The sequence below is a fragment of the Leuciscus leuciscus genome (genome assembly GCF_965113295.1).
Source record: "Leuciscus leuciscus genome assembly, chromosome: 5".
NCBI classification, from domain to species: domain Eukaryota; kingdom Metazoa; phylum Chordata; class Actinopteri; order Cypriniformes; family Leuciscidae; genus Leuciscus; species Leuciscus leuciscus.
The window spans coordinates 16262349-16274618 of record NC_138729.1 but is presented as its reverse complement, the minus strand read 5'-3'; the positions used below and the strand labels follow the sequence as shown (position 1 = coordinate 16274618).

At 39.2% G+C, this 12270-nt stretch overlaps 1 protein-coding gene across 3 annotated transcripts in view; it reads right to left on the bottom strand.

The window, feature by feature from the left end:
- Nucleotides 1-12270, bottom strand: part of aspa (aspartoacylase) — a 52970-nt gene that overhangs the window by 4535 nt on the left and 36165 nt on the right. Inside the window, exons 2-6 of one of the 3 annotated variants that reach the window (XM_082171492.1) lie at nucleotides 11769-11897; nucleotides 9216-9411; nucleotides 8574-8667; nucleotides 7149-7256; nucleotides 51-160 (exon numbers count right to left, since the gene is read on the bottom strand). In XM_082171492.1, the coding sequence (XP_082027618.1) occupies nucleotides 51-160; nucleotides 7149-7256; nucleotides 8574-8667; nucleotides 9216-9411; nucleotides 11769-11897 (637 nt within the window). Of the gene's footprint in view, nucleotides 1-50; nucleotides 161-2206; nucleotides 4137-4516; nucleotides 7257-8573; nucleotides 8668-9215; nucleotides 9412-11768; nucleotides 11898-12270 lie in introns of those variants that run through there. The other 2 variants (XR_014206391.1, XM_082171493.1) reach the window with 2 other exon arrangements.

The following is a 12270-nucleotide window of genomic DNA, read 5'->3' as shown; positions in this document are numbered from 1 at the left end:
TATACATCGCTCAAGGGCATGTATTTTACTAGATGGTCCATTTAGAATACCTGTAGATGAGGATGCACCATAGCTGTGATGTTGCCATTGGTGTCCCTGGGGTAGTCCATTCTCTCCTGGACTCTGAAAACTTCCACTGTACATGGAGGAAACTCCACACCTATGACAGGTTAAAAAATCATGGAAAATGAAATGATTCTCCTTGGAAAAAGGAAAAAGAGACATCACTCTTTGGGGAAAATGCAGTCATTCCAAACTGCCATGACTTACTTTCTTACAGTGTGTGGAACACAAACATTTAAAAAAATGTCTGAAAGTGTTTAGTTTTTTTTGTCCATATAATGAAAGACCAAAACTTATCGTGGCGTTGTGACAAGTGATCTAAGTGTGTTATGAGGTTCGCGATAGATTGTGGTCCTCTGTGTTTCCGCGTTACTTCTCACGCAAACTTGCATTTATGTTGCGTCACAATGTCCCCCTCTTGATTGCCTGTATGACAGTAGACCGGAAGCATTGATTTATATTTTTAAAAGTTTAAAAAAAAATTGTGTTTCGCTTCAGAAGACAATAATTCATCCACTGGATTTGTATGGATTACCATCACAATCGCTGTGTGTGGTTTTGAAAGTGTCAAATGGGCAGCAGCCAGGCATTAAGTAGCATTTTATGGACTCAAAGATGGATTTTCCTAAAAATCTTTGTTTGTGTTTACCAGTGGGGAGAACAAATATTTGATACACTGCCGATTTTGCAGGTTTTCCTACTTACAAAGCATTTAGAGGTCTGTATTTTTTTTATCATAGGTACACTTCAACTGTGAGAGACCGGATCTGAAAACAAAAATCCCAAAAATCACATTGTATGATTTTTAAATAATTAATTCGCATTTTATTGCATGACATAAGTATTTGATCACCAACCGACCAGTAAGAATTCCGGCTCTCACAGACCTGTTTATTTTTTCTTTAAGAAGCCCTCCTGTTCTCCACTCATTACCTGTATTAACGGCACCTGTTTGAACTTGTTACCTGTATAAAAGACACCTGTCCACACACTCAATCAAACAGACTCCAACCTCTCCACAATGGCCAAGACCAGAGAGCTTTGTAAGGACATCAGGGATAAAATTGTAGACCTGCACAAGGCTGGGATGAGCTACAGGATAATAGGCAAGCAGCTTGGTGAGAAGGCAACAACTGTTGGCGCAATTATTAGAAAATGGAAGAAGTTCAAGATGATGGTCAATCTCCCTCGGTCTGGGGCACCATGCAAGATCTCACCTCGTGGGGCATCAATGATCATGAGGAAGGTAAGGTATCAGCCCAGAACTACACGGCAGGACCTGGTCAATGACCTGAAGAGAGCTGGGACCACAGTTTCAAAGAAAACCACAAGTAACACACTACGCCGTCATGGATTAAAATCCTGCAGCGCACGCAAGGTCCCCCTGCTCAAGCCAGCGCATGACCAGGCCCGTCTGAAGTTTGCCAATGACCATCTGGATGATCCAGAGGAGGAATGGGAGAAGGTCATGTGGTCTGATGAGGCAAAAATAGAGCTTTTTGGTCTAAACTCCACTCGCCGTGTTTGGAGGAAGAAGAAGGATGAGTACAACCCCAAGAACACCATCCCAACCGTGAAGCATGGAGGTGGAAACATCATTCTTTGGGGATGCTTTTCTGCAAAGGGGACAGGACGACTGCACCGTATTGAGGGGAGGATGGATGGGGCCATGTATCACGAGATCTTGGCCAACAACCTCCTTCCCTCAGTAAGAGCATTGAAGATGGGTCGTGGCTGGGTCTTTCAGCATGACAACGACCCGAAACACACAGCCAGGGCAACTAAGGAGTGGCTCCGTAAGAAGCATCTCAAGGTCCTGGAGTGGCCTAGCCAGTCTCCAGACCTGAACCCAATAGAAAATCTTTGGAGGGAGCTGAAAGTCCGTATTGCCCAGCGACAGCCCCGAAACCTGAAGGATCTGGAGAAGGTCTGTATGGAGGAGTGGGGCAAAATCCCTGCTGCAGTGTGTGCAAACCTGGTCAAGAACTACAGGAAACGTATGAACTCTGTAATTGCAAACAAAAGTTTCTGTACCAAATATTAAGTTCTGCTTTTCTGATGTATCAAATACTTATGTCATACAATAAAATGCAAATGAATTACTTAAAAAATCATACAATGTGATTTTCTGGATTTTTCTGGAGCGTATCAAATACTTGTTCTCCCCACTGTATCTGAAGAAAGAAGGTCAAATACATCGGGCATGGTATGAGGGTGAGTAAATGATGAGAGAATTTTCGGTAACACTATTTTACAGTGTCCTTGTTACATGCAGCCTACATGCAACTTCTGTTTTGGTTTCGTTTTCATTCTGTTCCCTGTGCTGCTTTTCCTGACTTCTGTTTGCTAGTTAGTTTCTATGGTTTCTGATTGAATTAGATTGGATTAGATTGGATTATACCATTATACCATTAGTTTCCTCTGTTCCTTGTAATGAGTCGTGTTTAAAGTGGTTGTGTTTTTTTGCTTTTTCCTGTAATTTTCTGAGTATTTCCAAGTTTCCGAATTTAAATTTAAAGACTATTTTGTTTCTTGGACTCTACAGCGTTGAACGCTTCATTACAGCCACACACCTGGCACTTCTGTCGCGAGCGACAATGCAATTCACAATAGATTATATAAACATATATTAGCTGGCATAGCTAACATTCCTTTAGCCACTGGAGGTTGCTGGCATGGTCTTGAGCCTTTCCTTTGTATAGATCAGCCCTCCATTCGGCTTGGTTTTGAGCTGCCTGGGTCCAGGAGTTTGTTGGTATGCTAAAATCTATCTCCAAAGCTGCTTTACAGGGATAAACTGAAAAATAATCATTAAATAACGCAAACAGAATTTAATTCTGCTGTAAAGCAGCTTTAAAAAGAAAATAAGTGTCAGTGATCAGCTGAGGTCAGTTCGGTGTTCATTCAGTTCAGTTTAGTTACTGTGTTTTTAATATAAAATGAGTTGAATTCAGCTATAAAGAAGCTCTATGGAAAATAGTGATGTCATTGTCCTGCTCAGTTCTCATCCAATAGTGTCAGTACAGTTAAATCAATAATATTGCTGAATATTATGTGTCCCCAACTAAGCAAACCAGAGGCGACAGTTGCAAGAAAACCAGGTGCCTGCAGGTATTAACTGACAGGTCTTCTATAGGAGTGTGTAATCCATATGCTCACCTAACAATTCAGCTATAATTAATTACTATTACTCAGTACTTAAATGCATAGTTATACTGTAACAAGGACACCTTCAAATAAAGTGTAACCAAATGTACAACTTTTGGTGAACTATCCCATTAATTACTAATCAGTGGCTTATGTAGCTATCTTATGTAAGCTAGAAACGTGTATTATGCTTAGGTCATGTGTATTTTTTCAGCTTTGGTTCCTTCAGCTGGGAGTGGGATCCAGCTGGTCTAAAAATGTTATAAAAGCAAAAATGTTCTGTAAATAAGCCAGACTATTTGCCAGTTTTGCTCTGTCCACTTGTTGAGAAATTCAGAGTAGCACATTTTTCCATCTTGTCTTACTGTCTTCATGAAATGTCAATATTAATATGTATTATTTTACACTCATGCGATGAACATTCAGCATTGTAAGGCTGTCAGGTTTTGGAGACACATATGCGGTCACTAAAAATAGCACTTTCCAAGTTGGAACAAAGAGTTTTGGAATTATGATAGACTATGTGTTGCCATTTTATTTCCCTTCACTTTCTCAATATCCAGAAGAAGAAAAAAAACAAACATATTTCAAGTAGTTTAATTTAAAAGAGCAGTCATGAATGACCAATGTTGTGAAAAGTTATTTTAAACATTACTGTTTTGACTGTGAAGCACTGGTTCTTACAGTGAGGATAAACCATATGTTTAAAATCAATATTGAAGGATAAATTATACATATTTCAAATATAATTAGATAGGGATTCCAAAATGATAAATATAGCCATTTATAAAAAAAAATGTAAAGAGAAAGAAAGAAAAAAAATTACTCTCATTAGAGAAGAAATTTACACTAAAACTTGATACTTTAAGAAAATAATAATTTTCATTGTGGCGCAGAGATGCAAAATTATTATTATTAAAGGGTAACTAAACCCCTGGTCAGAGCCTGACACCACCCACTGGCAATATTTGAAAAATGCTGGAAAAGTAGGCAGAGCCCAGTGGAGAGGGGGCGTGCATCTGTGACGTATCTCTCTGCAGGCAAGGGCATGGTTAGTTGGTAGTGGTACCCTCTGATGTCAGAGGGTACCAAAACTTCCAATAGGAAAATTCAACTGCAGTAGCCACTGTTCAACCTGAAGAGGGCAGCACTCAGACGTTTTTACACCATATTTTGTAAAATTAAAACACTTTAAACACAAATGTCAAAAAAACTACTTGAATCAATGAACAGCACTAATAAAGCCCCAGTCTTACAGATCATTAACTAAAAAAAGTTGGTTTAGTTACCCTTTAAGCTATTTTACATAAAAAAGGGGAACATATTATGTGGTTAAAGCACAATGTATGGTACAGATTTAAAAACTGTCACATTCAATCTAATATGATAGATTTATAGGGCTTATACTATACAGTATCTTGGTTAAGTTGAAAATGTCATTTTCAGGTCTAAACTAAAAAAAATGGGCTGATAAAACTCATGACCATGTGGGAAAATGCCATGTGCATTCTGAAGTTTTTCCAAATATCTTAAAGTATAATATGAGAAACACAATGTATTTTTCAAACAGTTGGATCATTTAGCTGTTAGCTTGTGTTCATAACAGATGGCCCCTGCGTCAGTCAAATCCCTGAGTCCCCTAATTAATAGTTTCCATAATGCAGATCTCCTCTTTTGCTTATGTTTAAGTGGGCCAAACACAGATCTACACTGGCAAACGGAAAGCACGTTTGAGAGCTCACAATGAGACATTCATCCACAACGATGTGGCCTTTACACAGCATGTTACATAACCCAGGCAGCAAGCTACTATTGACATGGAAACTAACCAACTAGCAAGCAAGTATTTAAGTAAAAAAAACTCTGAAACCAGAAGAGAAACTAGCTGTGCTTGCCTAGCCCAACATGTTCCTGCTTAATGCGAGACAGAGAAAGTGTATTCATGTCAGTACACTGAAAGTACATGTGATTACCTTGTTTAAATGTTTCCACAGTTGAGGGAAAAAAAGGAGGAAGATAAACGCTTAAAGAAGGAGTCTGTATTTCAAACTAGCTTAAAGACCCCTGGTGTTGAAAATCAAGCTTTTAATGTTGTTTATAAGTGGTGTGTTAAATATGCTTTGAGACCAACCATGTGCAAATTCATAAGTCAACACCATTTATTATTTTCTCCATAAAACTGCAGTGAACCAAAGACAGTCTAACGTGATTTGAAATTGCTGGTGTTTCTGCCACCACAAACTACCTTGTAACCAATCATGTCAACGTGTGATCATTAACGAGTGAATCTCTGAGCTGGTGTGAGTAAGTTATGAAATTTCATTTCATTAGGCATGACGATTTTTTTTTTCAAGGAATACTTTTTTTTAAAATATGTCCTTTTGGTGATCAAAGGTGAGTTTTAAAGGTGCTCTAGTCTAAGTGATGCGACGTGTTTTTTAGGCCCAAACATTTTTTGTCACATACAGCAAACATCTCCTCACTATCTGCTAGCTGCCTGTCCCCCGAACACACTGTAAAAAAACGCGGTCTCTCTAGACACCACAGGCTCCACAAACGGCAACAAAAACAAACTGGGCTCACCCACACCACGAAACACAACAAACAGTGCTCCAGCCAATCACCGACAAGAAGCATTGGAGGGGTTTATGCACGTACACATGAAGGGGGTGTGGAGGAGAGATAAACATGAAGAGGGAAGTTTGAATTATGGCCGACACACGACCAAAGAGACGACGTTTCGATGAACAAATTGCAAAGAAGAGGGACAAGGATAAGGAACGCGTGAAGTCCCGAATTTACATCGGAAAAACCTTCGAAAGGTGGCGAGAACTCCGCCGGCAGAAGGGCTTCCAATCCAACATAGTTGCTCTGTTTTTGCTGGACAGGTAAATCCATTTTTATTTCTAAACTGACGTTCATGTTCGCAAAACCAACACAAGGATGTAATTAGCTAGAACTATGCAGTCAGCGTTAACTTTGGTGAATACAACATATATGTTTCAGCTAGCGATCAATCTCTATTGTAAATGATCAAGCAAATTCACAGTAGGGCGACAATTTGTGTGAATGACTGTTTTCACCCACGGTTTGTTATGATTTTGAATGTTCATTTATAGGCTATTGACAACTTTGACTAAATTTGTTTACGCCGCCGTTGTTTATGCTCACTGGGAAACGCGAAGCTAACGTTATCTTGCTATTATTGCGTCCTTTTATGGGAGCTATAGTTATAACCTCAGGTGGCGAAACGATTAAGATAATGTTTCTCTTTTTCTGCATTCTGTACTGCAATATATAAAAGCATTTATCTAACTTGGCGACATTACACATTGAATGAAGTATCAGTAAAACTTAACTTTGTTTGTAGTGACTATTTTGACTTTCCTTTATGCCGGAAGGGGGGGAGGGAGGAGACGGGATGAGGAGGAGGGAGGGTCTAGCTAGCCTCCGTTTTGTTTGACAACAATTCGAATGTCAACAAGAAGTTACGACTCCCGGGATCGCTTAGAGCACCTTTAAGGGATAAAATGATTGACTGGGGGGACTTTAAATGCTGAGGTCAGTCAGTTCATATTTAAATCAGTGCTGGCTGACTCAATGACCTGAGAGTATAACCGTTTGTCTTGAAATGCCACACACAGGCAGAGAAACAGATGGCCATGGGGGAAAGAAAGTTACGTAAACATAAAGCATCTATAAACGATATGAAAAACACATTATTCAAATGTGCTATATCTCGTCTAATTGTGTGACACATCTGAAAAACACAACATTATGGTTCCATACTGTCACTGATTGCACATGATTACTATAGGTTTATATTAGAGAATAATACTATTGTATAATAAATATAGGAAATAATCCTATTGTAGCCTGGTTGCCTTTGAAATCCCTTTATAGCATGCTGATCTCTGCTTAACTTCCATTGATCTCACCACTATTGAAAAGCTCGATGAAGTCCAGAGCATGCTTCAGTATCGTCCTCATGGACTCAAATACATTGCTTCTCAAAACACCCTGTGGCTGAGGGCCTACCTCAAGACCTGCAATAGAAACACAACTATATAAGTCAGTGGTTCTCAACTGATGGGTCATAACCCAACAAAGGGTCACAGGTCTATTCTGATAGGATAACAGACAGCAGTGTAAAACCATGTTAAATGAGGTGCAACTGTTACGGTAACACTTTACAAGAAGGGTGCACTAATAAGCATTAATTCATGCTTAACTAATGCACAGATAATTATGAGTTTATGTATGATTCATGAAGAACAAAACCATTCACTAATGATTACCGCATCAGACACAAATAAAGAGTCTATCTGATAAAGATAAAGTAATATATGAATTGCTATTAATTAAACATTTAATCATATATTATTCCTTAACAACATATAGTATTAACTAAGTGTAAATTAATGTGTTAACCATAATGGGTCAAAGCCATGCATTTTAACTTTTAGTTGTCTGCTTTAATTAATCATTAGCTAATGATTTGCAAAGATATCATAATGTTATGACTTTATGACTATTAACTCATTATTAAGTAAAATGGCATTAGGTTTATGGATTTTGACATCCCCATGTACATAGGAATCCTTGTTGTAAACTGCTTGATATTGAAATCCATGGCTTAGCGTGGATGTCAAAACCAAAATGACATATTACTTACTTAATAATGAGTTAATAGTCATGTGCCTCAACAAGTCATAACATAATGATATCTTTGCAAATAAAGATTCCATGTAATGGCGCTTTTCCACTACACAGTACCAGCTCGCCTCGCCTCGACTCGGCTTTGTTTGGTTTTCCACTGTGTAAAAGTTGTACCTGTACCTGCTTCCAGGTACTTTTTTTCATACCACCTCCGGCGAGGTTCTGAGCGAGCTGAGGCGATACTAAAATGTGACGTGAAAACACGGCAGACTGCTGATTTGTCAGAGAGAATCGTCACTATTCACTGCGTCATCATTGCACGCGCCAGACGGAGTATCCTGAATAAAAAACTGCAAAAACAAAAACAAAAACAGCATACACTCGATTTCCTCCATTGTCCTGTGTGTGTGGGTAGCGGGTGTGTCTCGCGTAGAAGATTAAGTCACGGCAGTTTCCTGCGGCGTCCCTATGACGACCAGGTACTATTGTGGAGGTACTATCTGCAATGGAAAACAGAGCGAAAAGCGAGCCGAGCAGAGGCGAGTCGAGTCAAGTCGAGTTGAGCTGGTACTGGTAATGGAAAAGCGCCATAAGATGTAGTTTCCATCTTTGCAGTGTAAAGATGACTATTTGTTGATGTTGATAAAATTATATTGGTAACAGTCCATTTTGGGCTGCTGAATATCCCAGGACTTTGTACTCACCAATTGGGTGTTTGGCCACAGAGCGTGTGGTTGAATACTTCAGCTGTGGGTGTTCATTTAACAGTACTGAACAGGTGTGGGGGGCCATTGTTTTCTGTAAGGGGGGAAGAGTAAAGATGTCTGTAAAGAGTAAAGAGTTCTTGTCTGTGTAAAGATGATTTGCTTAATTTCTTATTTTATGACATTAAGCAAAATCTTGGTATTGGTATGTTTTGGTAAATTATTTAATGCTCAGTATAGGATACATGCAACAAATGTTTTGGGTTGGTAAGATTGATTTTTTTTAAAGTAATCACTTATTCTCACCAAGGCTGCATTTATCTGATCAAACATACAGTAAAAACAGAAATATTGCAAAATAATACAATTTAAAATAACTATTTTACATTTTAATATATTTTAAAATGTAATTTATCCCTGTGATGGCAAAAAGCTGAATTTTCACGATTCTTTGATGAATTGAAAGTTCAAAAGGACAGCATTTAAAATAAAAATCTTTTGTAACATTATAAACGTCTTTACTGCCACTTTTGTCCTTGCTGAATAAAACTCTTATTTTCTTTTTTTTTTTTTTTACTATGAAAATAGAATGCTAAATTGTTTTAATAACATTGTACAGTATAATTGTAACTACTTTCTTACTTTGATATAATGCACCATCTGAAGGTTGAAGAGGTCTGTTGAGCTTTCCAGAATGAGCGTGGAGCCCATGTTTGAGGTTGTGTTGTGAAGGTCAAAGATGACATCATATGCATCTGAGCTTCCTTTGGGCCCGAACATCTGATTGATTTCCTTGGCCCTCTGGACTTCATATGGCAGCCCTTGAACATCTGGAGCACTGTGGATGGAAAGTGCCTTTTCAATATTAATGAACAATTACAGTAATAATGAACAAAACACAAATAATTAAATTAACAAAACAATCTCTTTTCAATACATAATGCACACAGAGCAATACATTTACTTAATTCAGCACTTGGTGACTTAAATAAACATGTGCCAGCAAATTATAAGATGCTTAAGTTCAAATTTACTAAAGACTTTGAAACCTCTGCCTTAAAATAGCATACAGGAAACTGGGCAGGTAATGGTGTTAAAATCTCTTGAATAGCAGGTAGGTGCGGATATATCATTAACTCTTTTAACAGATAAGGGAATGACAAAAGGATCAGCTATTACATAAATAATAACTAATTTACTTATTTAAAGACAAATCTAAACTAGAGACTTGAGGGACCATTATGACTTAGATTAATATTTTATTTACTGCTCCAACTGCTGAGTTAGAAAAAAAAAAGGTTCCAGAAATATTCCTATTCCACAAAACCACCAAATGTATACACTTTGTTGCTACTAGGAATAAAATAACCTACAGAGATACATGTAACAAGCACACAAAGCAAGAGAGAACAGAAAAATAATGCAGAGAATTTCATCAAGCTTTCCAGCTGGTCCCAAAAAAATGATAAAAACAATCAACATGTGAACATCTGTAGTGTATGTTTCGCCTTTGTTTTGCAGGGGGAAAAATGGAAGACGGTGTTCTCCACCAGAAGTGGGCACTATGAATATTTGTTCAATCCGTTCGGATGGGAACAACAGTCCGTCAGTCTTCCAATCCTTCATCAGTGACGTATTCAGAGACATGTTGAATTGATGGGTAATTGTTTACATTGAGGACATTCTAATTTACTTAAATTCCCTCACTGAACATACTAACTGTATGCCAAGACAGATAAATAAATAATTGTCACACCTGCGCTGTAACCAAGCTCTCCAGACAACTACCTGCCGGACTCCTTCAACCATTACCCATACCCTGACCTGATGACCATGGTCTCACATTGCCACTGACTTTATCACTGACCTCCCAATATCACAGGGCAGTCGTGGCCTACTGGTTAGCAAGTCCAACTAGTAACCCAAAGGTTGCTGGTTCAGTTTTAGTACCGGCAGGAAATGACTGAGATGCCCTTGAGTGATGCTCCACGGGCCCCACAGTATAATGGCAGCCAACTGCTCCGGGTGTGTCATGGTTTGCAGTGTGTGTGTGTTCACTACTCACTACTCTGCTCCTAATGTGTGTGGTTAAATGCAGAGGACTAATTCCACGTATAGGTTACCATACTTGGCCTTCACATGTCACTTTCACCTTTTTTTTTCACTTTCAATACCACCATCTTAACTGTGGTTGATACCTTTTCTAAAGCAAGTCAACTTATCCCATTAACCATGCTACCCAAAGCCTTAGAGACTGCTCCTCCTGAACAGTATTTCATTTCTACGGCCTGCCTGAGGACATCGTCTTTGACCAGGTGCCCAATTCACTTCTCGGTCTGGAAAGCGTTCTTCCAACAACTCAATGTTACCATAAGCCTCACTTCAGGGTACCATCCAGAATCCAATGGCCAAACCGAAAGCTTGAATCAGGAAATCACATGTTTTCTAAGGATGTACTGCCATCAGAATCAAACTGACTGGAGCCAGCATGTAGTCTGGGCTGAATACGCTCAAAACTCACTCCGCAAACCTGCCACTGGCCTTACACCTTTCCAATGCACTCTGGGATTTCAACCTCATGTCTTCCTCCAATGAGCAGTGAGAAGGCAAAATACTTTTCATGTTTCACTGCTCAAACCCGCTAGGCGATCCTGGTGGAAGGTGAGGTGGTCTTTCTTGTACGAGACCTCATGGATTCCAGACATCGAGGGCGTCTAACTCCAATATCTAGTGGAATTTGCACCGGAGCCATCCTTTTTATTTGGAATGCGAGATCCGATATGTTATCCAGATACAGAAGCTACTTGATGTGGACAGGTGTAAACACACCATGTCCTGATTAGCTTATGATCAGATCTGCTTGATCGGATCACGGTGATCGCATGTTAATGGCAAGTGTAAATGCAGCCTCAGTCACTCTTCGCTAGGAGCTTTTTTTAGCTCCTTCATCCGAGCCTCTGAAGAACCAGTGGGTTAATTTTATTTTCTCTGGAAAAAAACGAGCCAGAGTAGAGTTTCTCTAAACTACAAAGATTACTGATATAGATGCTAATACAGCTTTAGAACGATAGCAAATCAGAGCAACATGAAAAGCCAACAACGTAGGCTAGCGTTAGCTACATGATAATAACTGTAACAGCATACATAAACAAACCAACTAAAGAACCATATCCAGACACAATATTTTAAACTAACCATTCGGAGACGTCCTGCTGTAGCTGCTGAGTTGTAACTTCTTCAGGTGCTTCTCCATCCGGATCAGATTCTGGGTCAAGCTGGAAAACTTGAACGACTGCGTGTCTACGAGCCATTGCGATACATCCACTGTAAACATTAGCCCATGGTACCGTGGCCGCAAGCGGGTCAAGGCCACACCCCCACTTCTCCACCTTGCCCCACTCTCTCTTCCTCATTAGCATTTAAAGCTACAGACACAGAAATGGCACTTCCTAAGGAAAGCTTGTGGGACTGGCTCGTAGTGGCTGTAATTCTGCACCAAAGCTGAAATTCGGGAAAGAGACTTCAGATACAGTATTAGGGGACCACTAAGGCCTATATAAAAGCATTACAAAAAGCAGCATGTCATAGGATCTTTAAGCAATTGCATGTGTTTTTGGCACATGTGCAAAAGAGTAAGTACTCTGCATTGCACAATCTCTAAAAGCACATGGTTTGTTTATCAAAACTGAGGAGTTGA